At 40.7% G+C, this 16,136-nt stretch overlaps 1 protein-coding gene across 5 annotated transcripts in view; it reads right to left on the bottom strand.

The window, feature by feature from the left end:
• The window catches only part of diaph2 (diaphanous-related formin 2), a 373,093-nt gene that overhangs the window by 247,485 nt on the left and 109,472 nt on the right, over window positions 1–16,136 (bottom strand). For all 5 annotated transcript variants that reach the window (XM_079556323.1, XM_079556319.1, XM_079556321.1 and 2 more), the window contains 2 exons: window positions 13,197–13,568; window positions 9,255–9,369 (listed from right to left, as the gene is read on the bottom strand). In XM_079556323.1, coding sequence (XP_079412449.1) covers window positions 9,255–9,369; window positions 13,197–13,568 — 487 coding nt within the window. The remainder of the gene's footprint in view (window positions 1–9,254; window positions 9,370–13,196; window positions 13,569–16,136) is intronic.

Genomic DNA, 16,136 nt, shown 5'->3' with positions numbered 1-16,136 from the left:
TTTGTACCTGTCTGGTCTTCGCGCATGCCTTCAATCACGTAAACACAGCGTAGATGGCGTTAGCATTCAAGCCTTTCCTCCTCTCCACTATAGCTCCAAACAAGGTGAAGATAGAAGCTACCAAGCTCTTCCAAGCTCTTCCAAGCTCTTTTCTCTATTCAAATATGGTTACGTGAACTATAAAGTATAATTACACAAAATTAAAAGGACTATACAGAGTTTAAAAATGTTAAAGGTAAGTATTTTCCTCCCCCTACATGTTCCAACAATGTCCTAATGTGTAGAATGAGCCCAGACCTGTTCACCACAACTGCCTGTCACTCAAAAAGGTGTTAATTTGGGTCCGAAGTGCCGTCATGCTAGCCTGATAAACCACCCCCACCTTCTTTCTGCACGAAAGAAGGTGGGTCTGGCCACGCACGGTAGACAAGTTGTTGATTGGCAGCTAAGGCCTAGCTGAACCAATCACGACCGTCACAGAGAAATGAGAAGGTTACGTCACTCGCTGCACCTCTATGTTTTTAGTTCAATTAACGTTAACATTAGCCAAAACTAATCATTGGATGAAGTAGTGAAGGATTTTGCCACGCGTTCTCCGCGTGAGTTTATATTCACTTCATATTTTTTTAATTGGACACAGCTGTCGTCACGTCCGCTAATCGCTAATTGGTTTATTTCACTGACAATCTGTGTGCGTTAGGCCCGCCCGTTCAAACTGCTCCAATTGCTCCGTGACCAGACTAATTCCCTGCATGGAATGGACAGGGAAGAGTATGGCAGAGCCAGGCAACCGTCATGCACGAGCTTCATATAGAAGCTGCAGTTGCACATAAGACCTGAGGTGGCAGTAGTGAGCAGAAAATGACGAACTTGCATCTAGCCCCTTTAAACCATGTGGATTTTCTAAGCCTAAAAAAAGGGGAACTATATTGTAAGGCGTAATAATCCCAGGAGTAGTTCGACTTCAACACAGTAAAGTGAAGATTACTACACGAATTTCGAAGTACCCCTGGTAACGTAGCCATATTTAAACAGGGAAACGTGGAAGAGCTTGGTACTATCTTCACCTAGCTTGGAGCTATAGTGGAGAGGAGGAAAGGCTGAATGCTAACGCCGTCTACACTGTGTTTATGCGATTGAAGGCATGCGTGAAGCGAGACAGGTACAAAAGAACTCGTCTAAGCTAGGGTAAGAACATATCTCATCAAAGAATGTTACACTGCCTAAACAATTGCTGTCCTTAACTAATTGGAGCTATCTTAATTTCCAATTAAAGCCACACAATGAGTTAGGTGCACGTTGGTGTATTACATTTACAAGCCAGTCCTATACATATCCACACAGTAGCTGTCATGTCCAGAGAGATGCGTTCTGAGGCCAGCAGAGGAAGACACAGATAAGAGAACAGAACGGAGTGCCAAGCCGGTGTAAAGTGACTCTCCGCAAGAAGAAAAGCTGCGATAAAGATGCAGAGAAAGGCGTCTCTCCCTTCAATAAACAGAATCGGTAATAAACTGCTGTAGCGCACACAGGGGAAAACATTGAAAACACATCATGCCTGACTTACGACAGGCTGACATGCAACATATCAGGAGCTTATCGCCGTACACAGACTACGCAGAGGCAACTACTCCATGACGCCTTGCAGGGTCTTATGCAGGGCTTAAACTCATTACACAAAAGCGCCTCATTATTACAGGCTGAAGGGTCTGACGCTTGTCTTGGGATCAGGTTCTTTTAAGCTTTCCCAGGTTCAATTACAACAACATAGTTAATACAGTTTAGAGATTACATTCAATAGATGCAAGTAGACCATTCTTAATCTGAAAGTGCTTATCCGTAAAATCTGGAGTAACACATTTTGGCCATGGTCTGTTTTTATTTTGTTTTAGCAAATGTAGCATAGCACATAGTATTTAATCAACCCTGTTTACAAGTCCAACTATGGAGACCTTGGTAATTCTTGTAACTTTGTACAGTGGTCTCCAACCTAAGGTAAGTATAAAGAAAGATTTTTTTTTTTTTCTTTGTTGAAACACCAGCTTGGTGACTAGCTGTCCATGGTGTGCAGTATAACTACTCAAGTCTCATTCTCAATGTACAGCTCAAACGAGGAAAAATGCTTAACATCCCAGAATTACGATAATACCTCCATGACTCTACGATTTAATAGACATGAATTTTAGGATTTAAATGCCAAGAGATGGTGCAAGGCCATGAGCGTTCTAAAGTTTATTTGCGTGGGCAACTTGACCTCTGGAGAGGGAGATTAAATATGCAGGCTTTGGGGAAAAAATATGATCGCATTTCTTCAACAGTAATATAAAAGTTTCAAACAAACAATGCAAATAGCAGGTGAAGACCGAGGCTGTCTTAACTGTGATCAGTTGTATTGCCTTATTGTGATGTAGTGGCCGTAACTGATTAACTGATTACTCAAAATGTTCTCGTGCTTGTGAGACCGTTGTGTTTGAACTTGAAGTTCAATGAGTGTGTGTGTGTGTGTGTGTGTGTGTGTGTGTGTGTGTGTGTGTGTGTGTGCGTGCGTGCGTGCGTGCGTGCGTGCGTGTGTGTTTGTGGCAGCTGCTGGCAATGTTCTCACTGGGAACAATAGAGGTTATCGATCAAAAAATCAATCAAATAAAACAGTACCTCACGTACTGTATGTTTTTTTCATGAGAATATAACATTTTAGGTAAAAATAACAGAAGTTGACTCTGTGTAGTATAGACCTTTTCCGGTTGGAGAAACCTGACAAAGTATGACCCAAAGGACAAAATGTGGGCACGTTTACACTTTAGACCACAACTCAGCATAGTTTAGTCCTTCCAGGATGTGAACAAAAGACATCTAGATGGTCAGGACAAGCCTCGTGTCAAAGCTGGGCGCCCACACACTATCCTATTGCAGCGGACAGCTCCCCCCTGTGATGGAGAGTATCATGTGAGGTGGCCAACCATGTGTGATTGTGTTTGATCTGCTGTCCGGGTCAGTCCTGATGTTAACAGAGTTATTAGGGGACTTATTAGGGAGAGGCAGGGAGGCAGAGAAGCCCCCCGCTGATCCCGTCATTACTGCTGTTGTGGCCGGGTCATTACCGCCCTGCTGCGAGGGCTTTGTAGCCGGGATTGAGGATCTGCTGGTGTGCACAGAGAAGGAGAGGACCGAGCAGCGGAGGTGAGGAAGCCAGGTGTTGATAAGAGGGAAGACTAGTGGAGGATTTGATCAGAGAAGAAGAGAGCGAGGGAACATTTGACCAAAATGACACTTTTACAGCCCAGTGTGAGAAATGTGTCATCCAGTTGACATATAGTAAAGTGCAGTACTGGCTGACATTAAAACAATGTGTTTCATGAAGCGTCTCTGTGTTTTCACAGTCAAGTGCTCTATTCACATTATGTACTTAATAGACATTGTTTGCAGCGTATACCAAATGGTTTCACTTTGTTCAGTGTTTACATCTTGAGACTAACACACTCTGCTGGCGCTTCATAATGTTCTACTATTCCAAACAATTAAAAACAAATTAATTATCCTTAAATTATACTACCAAAAATACCAATGCTGACCACAGAAGGATGTATAAGCACTAACTTTCATGACATAGCACGCAGCAAAAAAAAAAACCCAAAGAACTGATCTAAACTGAGCACTAGTCAAAGTAGGTTTGACCACATCATCTGGCAATAGAACAAACTTTTACATTCTTCAAGTATGGTTTACTTGAGCTTTGTTAATGTTTATATATGTAAAACTCTCAGTGGCGTCCATGATGTATACCTATCTATCAGAACTCTTTTACAAAACAGCACACCATTTTTCTTTGACCAGGTTTATTTTAGTAGTAACGGGGGGGCTTGTGTAGATAGTATATTATGACAGTATTTCTTTGCTCAGGTAATGTTGTTCAGTGGCTTCAGAGCTGCAGGGCAGAAATATAAAACTCATGAGCCAAAACACAAGCATAAAAACAAGACTTACAACGTAGTTCTCACACAACCCCGGTGTACAAGTATAGAGAGTGGAAATTTACCATTGCCTCCTTTATTTTAGGAAAGCTGAACAGATATGTTTGGGTATCAGACTCCAGTTAGCCACTAATTGTGTTACACAACAGGAATGAGAACTAGCTTGACCTTTCAACTGACAAGAAGTGTTTCAAAAAGTATCTGGGGTTGGTAAAAGTGTGTCCCCTCAGGCCTGTTTCTCCACAAGCACTCGGCTAATAAAGTCCATTATCTGCCCGGGCATCATTAACACTGAAGCATGCTGGGATATGCAGTCCCAATGACCCTGCTCAGAGCGGCTGGCTGCACTTTGATTTATCCTTCAGGTCGCACATACATCTTCATTATGGACATCTCTCCCCGTACAAATATGTAAAGTAATAACTCTGAAAACCGCAGAGTCTACTGTATGCAAATTTATGATCTGGGCCGTACAGCATTAAAAGTATTTTCATAAAACCTGCAGAGACATGAAATATAACGTCTCTAAGCTCCATAAGTAATTTATGGATTATTACTGTGGAATTAAAGTTTTGATGAAAGTATTTTACCCAATTGTGTATATATACTGTATGTTTTATCATTAAGCTGGTCAACAATGCCATGTCGGGTGCTAAAAAAGTGAGTAGTAATTTAACACTGGTTACCATGGGATACAAACAAAGCCTCGAACATGCATGTTGTCAGAATACGATATTAGGGGCAAGTGCAACTATTTCAGAACTTCATTTAAAAGCAAGAATGGAAGTAATGGGCTTGGGTATTAATGTTATTAAGAGGGTTTACATAACGGTATTGAGAGAAGGCCAATAAAGTTAATGTGGGGTAAAGCAGCTTGTTGTAAAGAAATGAACAAAACTTAGAGCTTTCAGTTGTTGTTTCTCAACTTCAGTCTGTTTTTATTGTGTTGTTTTTGCTGAGAGGCCCCGAAATCACCATTACAAAGTGTGCCCTTTGTCCATCAGCAATTGACGTGGGGCAACGAAGGAAACATTTTGAAGAAAGGGGGTGTGGAGTTTGCCAACATCAATCTCGTTTCAAATTGAACCACAAAGTTCCGGCTGAATGAATTGCTTCTCAAATGCAGCGGGCCATGGCTACACACATTCAGTCCCGAAGTGAATCTGATTTGATCCCGAGAGCCCTATACAAAAGGCACAGCCCTCTGATTGATAAAGCCAAGTAAGGAGAGATGGGGGTAAATGGAAAAAATGCACAAAGTCAATGGTTGAAGAAAGAGCGGGAAAGCCAATGCAAGCAGAAAGAGGCGAAAGGATAAGAGTCAGAAAAAAGAAATATACGTAAAGCTATCACACAGCCGGGTGGTGCACTTGTTTACGGTCTCATTGAAAAGTGCAAGAGGTGTTACAGGTATGGATGTGGGGCGGATCGCATCGAGAAAGGCTTAACTCAATGTGTGGTCAACTACTATATTTATGACACCTAGCAGCAGTGATAAATCAAGCATGCTTTTAGCTTAGTACAAATAATACACATATATATATTATTTATTCCATCTCTTTTGTATGTTAAAGGGACTATAAGGAGTTTAAAAATGTTAAAATTAAGTATTTTCCTCCCCCTACATGTTCCAGCCATGTCCTAATGTGTAGAATGAGCCCAGACCTGTTCACCACAACTGCCTCTAAAATCCTGTACGGTCACTCAAAAAGGTGTCACTTCGGCCCGAATTGCCGTCATGCACGAGCTTAATATAGAAGGTGCAGTTACACATATGGCCTGAGGTGGCAGTAGTGAGTATAAAATGGCGAACTTGCTTCCAGCCCCTTTAAATAAAAACAACATACTTCAACAAAAAAATTTAAAACGTTTTATGTTTGTTTAACAAGAGCCTTCGGTACAAATGTATGGAATAGTCTCAAACTGCAGTTTAACTTTTAGGTCGATAAAAGCAGAGAATGATGCTTTGTTGATTCTGTATGTCTTTGAGGCATATTTGAAGTAGCACAGCCCTTTGAATGAAAGGTCAAACTCAAAAATCCAAAAATGAGAGCTGAATGTTTTAAAAGCGCCATTAATATGCAACATGAATTTATGTTATTCTCACATGATTTTTACTTGGCTTTCACTAACATAGCTATCATTCACCAATGCTTTTGATTCCATCACAAAGCAGTCATAATAAGCGATACACTGCAGTGTTTCTTTATTCAGATTGAGAATTAAACTATTCAACAGAGGTTTCCAATGACATTGGTGAACTCTGTGAGCATTCATCTGGGTTTCGCAGAAGAATTCTATTTCATTCAGGACTGAGAGCAATCACATAAATGTGTTCATGAATCCATCGTAGTGGAGATTTTTCAAATATCTGGGTTGGTTCAGTTGAGGATGTTTTGCTTCTACCTTCAGAAGCTTCTTCCCGTTCTTGTAGTTAAAATAAGACTGGTAAAACACACAATCTATAGGCAGAACATCCTCAACTCAACTAAGCCATTCCAGTCGACAATTAGTAAAAAAAATCTCTGTTACTCTGATCACATAATACATGATAAAATAAAAAGCCACTTCTAACATCTTCCAGTTGAGTGTGAAAAATCCCTCTTGATTTTAATGTCATTTCCCTGGTACAAGTCATTAAATAGTGAGCCTCATAAAAGCAGCGGGGGAGATGACAGACTTGCATGTGCGGTTGGTTTAAAGGCCTATTCCGAGCGCAATAAGACCCAAAATTGAAGACGGTTAAAGTGATTTTTTTTTTCCTTCTTTTGTTAGCGCTCAAGTGTTACTCTTCAACAATTGCAAGTAACAAGCAGGAACCCCAAAGTAAGTTAACAGAAGGCTTTGTGCACCATTTTCCAAGGGCCGCTCAGTGGGGAAGGAATTTACACCTGCTTGCCTCATCCTTCACAATGGCCCGGGCCCCCCTCTCGTGTGCTTCGCTAAATATACGCGTCTTCACAAGCACGGAAAATCAAGGCGCAAAAAGTGAAAAGAAGTAAATGGTTCAAAAAAAGAGGTAAATATCTGTGGTTTGAAAACGTAGTTTAAAATTTGCAAAAAAAAGTATAGAAACAGGAGTGGAGTCTATCCAGCGGAGCTTACTTCAAAACTCACAAAGAACTTTTGGGACCATGGTGGAATAGGAACGAGGAACAACTAATATACTGCTAGTAAAATTTCCGCAGTATTCAGTACACCAAAGACGGTGGGAAAAAAATGGACTGCTAATAAAAACGCTGTATGTAATAAACTACAAGTAAACTAGAATTATTGATGTTATCAAGGGAAAAAAGCACAATATAAGACGAGCAAGTTTACATCCCATAACATTCCATTTATAGGTATTTCAAAGTCCTCTCTCATTGACTTTCACCAGCCGGGGGTGTGTAGAGGTGCGGCATACGTATCAAACATTAAACTGCATTTTTCATTTATGAGGAAATCATGCTCTGTTTCCACAATGGAGGCAAAAAGAGCTGATTCCGTGCGGTCCCTGTAGGGTAATTGATAGGGATCCAGCAGAGGTAAGTCCCAGGGGAAATGCTGGATCAGGAAATCCAACCCTGCCAGTGGGAACTTGCACTGTCTATGTGGTCTTTCCTAGGCCCCCGTGTGTGAGACGGGGATAACGTTTAGAGTTGAAATTAAAGCAATTTGTCTTTTTAAGACAGTCAGGGAAAGTTGATTTCTCAATTTATGAAATAGTGGTATAAACAATTGTTGTTTTAGCTAGACCTTAATATATATCTATAACAATAGCGTTTTAATGTATCGGTTCATACAAAAGTTACATTAGCACAATAAAAACATGAACATTTACAGACTCTTGATTTCTATTGACACTAGTCTTCTTCTCTTATCAGTATTTTTATATGTTGTAAAATGATGTTGCAGTTTTAATCTAGTCACCACTAAGCATGTCAGTGCATAATTAGATCAGACAAATGACTAAATATTAGAGACAAGAAGACACATATTGTCAGATGGAGTGATATTAGATGTTCAGAAACAACACATGCCAGTACAGTAGGTGTTCAAATGGTCTCAGAAGGATACGCTACCTAAACCTAAAATGTGTCACCTGCCCACAAAACTACATACCTCAGCTGCAGCATTCTCTATTCATTTGTCATCACTTTTTTTCTTCCTGGAGCTAGGCCTCATATCAGAAAAAGTTGAAATAATTAAACATGAATGTCAAATATGCCAGGAAGTTTTTCAGTTGTACTTGCTTTCGACAGGGAACATGTTAAAATACATTGTCTGACAGGGATTCTCTGGTAAAAGATGAGACACAAGTCACATCACTGCCGTGCCCTGCCACTTCATTAAGCCGTGCAACAACTGCTCCTTCCTCCCTCACATTCGCTCTCACTCCATCTACATTATGCCAGAACCTCTTCACTGCTGAGCCAAATTTATTTCGAGACGAGCCTAGTTTGTCGACCTGGAGATGAGGGGGGGAGAGCTGCTTGCATTCAGACTCCTGTCCAAACAAGTCGGTGGTGGAAAGTTGGGTACGATTTTTGTGCAGCCATGTCCAAGCATTCTGACACAGATCCGACTGGATTGTTTTGAACTTGACAGCACACTGCTACCATTGCTTGGAATTACAGGCAACACACCCATGCACTGCCAGAATAGAAGAAAATTGTCACGGGACGGAATAAATCAAGCCTCCCATCACCCATAAAAAAGTTGCTGGTTGTGTTATCCATCAGTGTGTTAGGCATAGCTTGGGTTATGTATCTCAAAAACAAACTGGGTGAGACAAGGAGCAAAAAAGAAGAAGGAGAAGAAAAAAAAAAGAAGAAACTCTCATTGCTTCCTTCACAAAAGCCTTGATACTTTCCCTCGGTGGAGGATTGGCCTACTGGACTGTAAAAAGGCAAAAAGCAAACCAAGCAGAACTGCTTCTCTTGGTTCGCCCGAGTTCAAGTTAGTGCACGCACAAAAACACTCATCTAAAACTACTTAATGGGTACACACAAGGAATACAATGCGGCCACGATGCTTGGCTGGCTTTTTTAAAGGCACCACCGGCAGCAGGCAACATGAGCATTTGTAGCCTTAATTGGCATACACATTTGAATTGTGAGTGCATAAATATTGTGAAGAAAGTGCTTTGGTTAAAAATAATTAATATTTCAAGAAAATGGGTCTTTAAATTGCCACAAGATGAAAGTGGCAAGGCATCTTTTTGTGTGTGCAGAGGCTAAATGGAGCTCACATGTGAAGATTAATTAAAGGGATGGGGGCGAGCAGGAGACACCGCCGCCTTACCTCGGCTCTGCGACGAGAAGCACAGGGAGAGCTGAGCAAATAGGTCAGGATCCTCAAACTTCTCTTCTTTGACTTTGATCCAGAAGCAATTCTCCGCCATTTCCTGAGGCACTATCTGCAATGACACAAGGATTCCATTATCACCACAATCAGAGAGCGCCACTGCACCAAGCTGCCACTCAAAAAGTTTTTCTCACTGGAGATGGGCATTGTACGAGATTTTTCCCTTTTTTCATTGATTGGACATGCCGTTATGCAGCCCCAGCAATTGCGAATCAAAGACACTTCAAGAGTAGTGATAAAGAACAGAGATGGCAACATGACAACCCCTTTTGTTCTAAAGCACTGGACGTATGCTCAGAAAATAGACCCACAGCAGATTCAATATAGTATTGTTTTCTTGCTTTCTTTTTCATGATACATGGTTCAACCTCAACAATTCTGGTCTGGGTGCTGCTATTGGGAGATGAAGCGTGGGAAGCACATGGTCTAACTATTTGTATACTAAGTGATTGCCACAACCAAGGAAATGGATTGCGTGACTGATTACAATGCTGACCGCACATATAGAAATATGAGGTGCTTTAGCATCATGGAACCTCAGCAAACCTGCTCATCCACCACACCTAAGCAGATAATAGTGGGTCATTATGGGGATTACACCCTTCTGCTGTCATTTCACCTCAGAGACACAGCAGAAGAGAGATCATTTCCCACCTGACATAGTGACACTATTACCCAATGAAGTATGGCATAGTACATTGTATCTTTGCATGGCTAGACACAAGAATATCACAATGCAGTTCCCAACTATGGGATACTTTAGATTTCAAAGTAGTATAAGCCGTGTCAATTCAAGCACTTCTATTATAACCCAAGCATTCAAATGTTATGGGTAAAATAAAAAAGAGCAGTTTCAGTTGTATTCATTTGAAAATTATGGCCGTTTACTATTACTAAAACCAAGAGAATGTTTTGACACATGAAAATACTTATTACAATACAAATATACTTCAGCTCAGTTTAATTACACCAAATGGACAAAATATTTCGTAATACTAAAGACATGGTATAAATGTTTGACACTGCTTTGTTTAAAATGACAGAATGGAAGCTAAAAAAAATTATGTGAATGTTCAGCAATTTAATTTCAATAAAACTCTGTCAATTGGTAGCACAGAAATATCATGGTAATAGGATAGAAATACTATGGCAACAAAGAGTAATGCATTTTCTTCCCATTGTGGACAACAATACAAATTAAGATGAGGAATATTGTCTTTTGCAGTGGTTTCCATGGCATTACCAAATCCTAACCATGTTTTCCTGTAGTTTACACAGAGTTGTGATCAATCTTATTAGCAGAAAATAAATAACTTCGTAATTACATAATAACTTTGAATTCCTTCCTTTTCTATTAAGCATCCCATTTATTACTGTGGTGTATTGTGTTGCCTCTTAGTCATCAACAGGAACTGCGATTGCCACATTTGATCCACTCATTGAAATGTGTGCATGTCTTGATGCAAACACTCCAAATGCATGCCTAAAAAGCTCACAACAGGCCCTTTGTCTTCATGCATGTGGGATGAGCGCTCTCTTTGGACATGTACGCTGCTAACTGCTTTTGGCACCAGTCTGCCTCCATCTGCTGCACATTGAGATGACAGACGAGTCATGTCTCACCTAATCGACATAAGACACGCAGACTGTTTTTCCTCAGGTGGTTATGAATTTCATTTGCATCTCCAAATTACAAATCCATGGGAGGCAAGGTTAATTCACCTGCACGTTAGCCTGATTGCAGCTCCTTCAAGACAATGGGCATTCGACTAGTTTGTGCTGCACGCACCAATTACACAAGTCATATGGCAAAAAATTGGTATTGCTGCTCCCCATTAGAATTACAGCATGATGATATGTAATGAGGGACAATTGCAATAATCTTTAAAGATAGTAATCTGAAAATTGCATAAATAGAAGCTTTCTCAACTCGCTGTTGTGCACTGCTGTGTGTTCACGTCAGTTCAAGTTTTAAAAGGAAATCTTGAATTATAATCAAAACAAAACTAGCTGTTTCTCACACATACATTTTTTTTTCTTAAGCAACGCAGGAGAAACAAGACTGCATTTACTGTATGTGTCATTACAATCATGAGCAGCAAACTGAGCAGCAGTTTGTTTAGTTCAATAACAACCACTGACCACAGCATCTCCTGGTATAAGGTGAACATGATGGCTATTTTGAAACTACTTAAACAATGTGGTCGAACATGCTGTACTGTAATACAAAAAGAATACAAGCAAAAGTTTAGCGTAAACATTTTTGCTATAGAGAAGTGAATACCACAGTGTGTGGATCCGGCACTGTTTGGAAAGGTCAAGGATGCATCTTTTGCATTGGTTCACTGACCTCCAGTTCATCACACAGTGCAGGGGATATTTTTCTGGGTCACACTTTATTTTACACTACCGTGATACATTGTACCTATACTAAAGTTAGTACCATGTAATCGGCCTTGTAATAACTTGTACCTATGTGGTACATACACATTGGAATAATGCATATTTGCAGTTTGGAGGTACATAATGCACCGTAAGACTTTTAGGGATAGGGTTAGAGTTAGGGTCTTATGTCTTATTACATTATGTACCTCCAAACTGCAAACACATATTATTCCATTGTGTATTTAACCTATAGCTACAAGTTAACATTGTTGCATTGCACATTACATTGTACTAAATTTGGAGGTACAATGTATCGGGGGTAGTGTAAAATAAAGTGTTACCTTTTTTCTGTTAATAGATATCTAATATTAAGTCCATGTTATAATATTTGCAAGAAAAGATCTTTAATGAGCTCACAAAGGAGAAAAGAGACCATTCACTTTTTCACTCACAGCAAGCCACTTTTAAGAAAATCTTTTGGTATCGGATATCGGTAGATACTCAAACCCCCAGTATCGGTATTGGAAGCAAACAAGCTGGATCGCTGCATCTCTGCCGGAGGCAACCCAAGAAAGACCTTGCTCTCCCTCTCTCTCCACATGCTGCTGCTGCAGTGAGAGGGGATCGGTGAGGGGGTGCGCTGGAGACGCGGGGATGATATTGCAACAGTAAGCACGATTTAAGCCTCTGTAGGTTGAAACTTGTACTACTCCTATATTTATTTCGTTTTTTTTAGGGCATTCTGTTTTTTTTTTTTTCATATCTTTACATATATATGCTAAACATTGTGAAACTCAACTGACAAAATCAAAAAGAGGAACGAATACATTTCTAATCAATTAGCCAATGGATTTTTCATTTTATTTTTACTTACTGTATTTGAAAGGGGTGTGCCACACATGGATGCATATTATAAACTATAAACTAGTATCAACTACAAGTGAGGCCGAAATTGCTCTCAGTTTATAACAGGCAGTCACATTAATTAGAATTAGAAAAGCGTTCTGCATTACAGTGTTTTACACAAACCGCTTGGCTAACAGACAGTTCGGCGCTGCACAGAGTGTGTAAATTTGCTCTAAAAGAACCAGCAGTAGCCTCTTTCTCTGGAGGACGTTTACATCAGCCGGTGCAGCAGCAGAGCCAGCCTTCATCATGAATGATCCATCCAGTCCAATACAGCGCTCCTATCGCAGACGGCTACAGAGCATTAAAGTTACAACAAAGACACTAAAATGCTGTTTCTACCCCGAGGCGCTGGGAGTCTTCACACTCTTTATTTATGAATGTTGCTTGTAAGTTTTTCCATTTAGTTACTTGTTTACTGTGTTTATTTGCTGTGGAACATAATTATATATAATATATAAAATAATAATGACATAATAGATCCAGATAACACATGCTGTGAACCCATTAAATTCATATTAATGCAATTTATAGCTTTTGCAGTTTTTGTTTGAAAATCACTTTCAAAAAGACATACACCCAATGTACCTTTGTCCAGTTGACTCGCTTCATGACAGTTTCAGGTTTGTAGACCTTCTTCGCCTCCAGTCCATAAGGCAGTTTGACCACAGGGAGTGAAGGCGGCGGAGGAGGCCCACCCAGACCACCGAAGGGCGGAGGAGGTGGGATCCCACACCCGGGCGGCGGAGGGGGAGGTGGGGGTCCCCCTCCGGGCGGCGGTGGTGGTGGCGGTGGAGGTGGGATACCGGCATGTCCTGGAGGAGGGGGGGGTGGAGGAGGGGGAGGAGGACAGCCGCCGGGGGGAGGAGGGGGTGGTGGTGGAGGTGGGGGGGGAACAGCACCTCCAGGTACAGGGGGAGGCGGTGGGGGAACTCCCCCTGCTGTTGGACCTGCCGCAACCTGCAAGAAGACAGAAATATTAACTGATGAATCCTGGGTCAAATAATTGGTCCTAAAATGAGTGAATAATGTATCCAAAGCGCACAGATTGTCCACTCTGTTTTTGTTTCTAGGCAGAACGTTATTATTAAAGACCGAGGCACAATCATTTTGCTTTGCTAGGATATAATGTTATTGTGTAATGAACAAAACGATCAACAGCACGTGGACAATTGTAAACATTTATCTGCAGAGGTATTAGCCGTCGCATCAGTTTAATGCGCTCACTATTTAATATTATGATACATTACTTCGATGAAGCTCCTCCAAATGACACTGGGCACAGACATGACTAATGCGAAGGCACAATATTAAGAAGGCAACAGTGTGTTATGATGTGCAGCACCATTATATGTTGCATGAAAAGTGCATATGCAAATGGAACAATTAAGAGATGGCAAAGCCGACACCGAGCTTGATCTTGGGAGCTGATTAGGTGCCAGCTGTTACCACAATGTATTTCGACTGGTACTTCTCATTCGCAGAGCTGATTCCTCTCAACGGTTCTCACAACCTGACTGTGTGCATTAAAAGTGATTGTGCTATTATTGAAGACATTATATACACCAGTGTTTCATTACATCATATGTTTGGGATGGATTTACTGGGGCTTCATTTTTGAAAGGTATTCTTTGAGGAGCCTCTCAAACAAATTGCTGTATAAAAAAACAAATTCAATGATTACATGTGCGGCTGTCTCGAGCCCTCTGTGGCCAATTTTCTCTTCTAAGATTTAAATGAAAGAAGAAGAAGCAAATTAGCTGAAAAATGAGTGCAGTTGCTTTCCATATTAAGTCTTAGCATAATTTTTTATCAGTTTCTTTTTTTACAATTTACAACACAAGACTGAGATTCAATACCATGTTTTAGTTGAAAGGATTGAAATGCTAATACATTTTGTGAATTTTTACCTGCAGTGCCATGTTAAATGCGCTGCTGAGGACAAATTTCCCAGCGGGCTTGATTAGGCCCACTATAACCAATACTGTATTCTACCTTAATTCACTTGAGCTCAAAGCTACAAGCCATTCCAAAAGATTATATGCATATCATCTAATGTAACACCGTAACTGAAGTATACTAAAGCCCCAAGTTTAGTGTGTGGGATGCATTCTGATTGACAGCGTCTAGGGCCACATGCAAGAGAACACCCACCTTGGCTTCAGATTCCCTGATGAGTCTCTGAGCCTCATTGAGCTTGTCTCTCTCAATAGTTAACTGTACAACACACAGTGGACACACACAGCAGTCACAACACACAACCAGAGGAACACATGTGGGTGGGTTAGATAGACGCTCTACAAAGTAAGGAACACTACTCAACAAACAAGATGACAGGAAAGATACAAGCAAGGAAACAAGAATGGCCCTTTGCACAAGAGATGACAGAGGTGCATCTAATTTGGTCTGATTCAGCTATTTGATGTGCAAAGGCAGACTGTGCCGTACCCTTACACCTAAAAGAGGATGTAATATGTTTTCAAAAGGATGCCAGTGAAACACAGTGGCACCGGAATGAAAAGAACAAGGCAATGACAGCCACCGCGCATGGAGAGGCATGCTTCCGTTGACACTCATAAATACGGCATGCAGACAAATCAAAAACGATACAAGAAATGGGAGTCTTTGTTGAACATGCTTGGATTTTACGTTTGCACAAACTTGCCAGTGTTTTAAGAAGCGTATATATGAAAATATACTTGCTATAAGTTGGACAAAAAGGGAGTTCATGCACATTGCACAATGAAGGAACTGAAAAAGGCATTTAAGTAATGAGTGTTCGAGAGTAATCTTTTCAGGTTGACATAAATGGCCAAAAAGCAGGCAATTGGTTCGAAGTAGTATTCAAATAACCCCATTGTTCCACATTTGGGAACATTTTAAAGATTTTTTTTAATTCAACATTCAAAACATTAGCTGTTGGAATCAACTTGAACATAAAACCCAGTTATACTCTTCAGTTAACTAGAACGGTACAATTCACACACTTGAATGCCCTCCTCAGGACAAGTTGGGATTTTTGTAAAACTTGACATCGTTCAAAGGAGGGCGCATATAGATTTTACAAAATAACTGGTGTTACATCCCAACCATTACTGTAGAGGCTACTTGCAAATTCACCTCCCATTATTATTTCGGTCAAATCTCATCATGTGTAAAAGAGGAGACAGTCTGGCAGTGCAGGAAGAGAAAATGTGTTGCACTAGACCCTGAGCTGCTCGCGGGGCTCAGCTGGGTCAGCTACAAGACGGCCAGGTTGTTAAAACCTATTAATGGGAGGCTGCGCACTGCTCCTATGTACCGCCGCAGTGCTACATTATTCATCACATCCTCAGCCAAGTGAATGAATAGCTTCCCCCTTTTGGCCTTGAATGGTTTCACTCAAAGGTTTGCAAAGAGGGCGGCTGATTTCCACTTGTGATTTTGTCCTTTGTTGATGTTTAGAGACAGGACTTCAGCTCGACTCAATTGGAGGGATAATCAAACAGCCACATCAAATAGGTCCGCTTGTTTCTATGCCAAAGTTCC

This window comes from Gobius niger, assembly GCF_951799975.1.
Source record: "Gobius niger genome assembly, chromosome: 5".
Lineage (NCBI taxonomy): Eukaryota > Metazoa > Chordata > Actinopteri > Gobiiformes > Gobiidae > Gobius > Gobius niger.
Note: the sequence above shows the minus strand (reverse complement) of the source record. Positions and strands in the feature narration are given on the sequence as shown.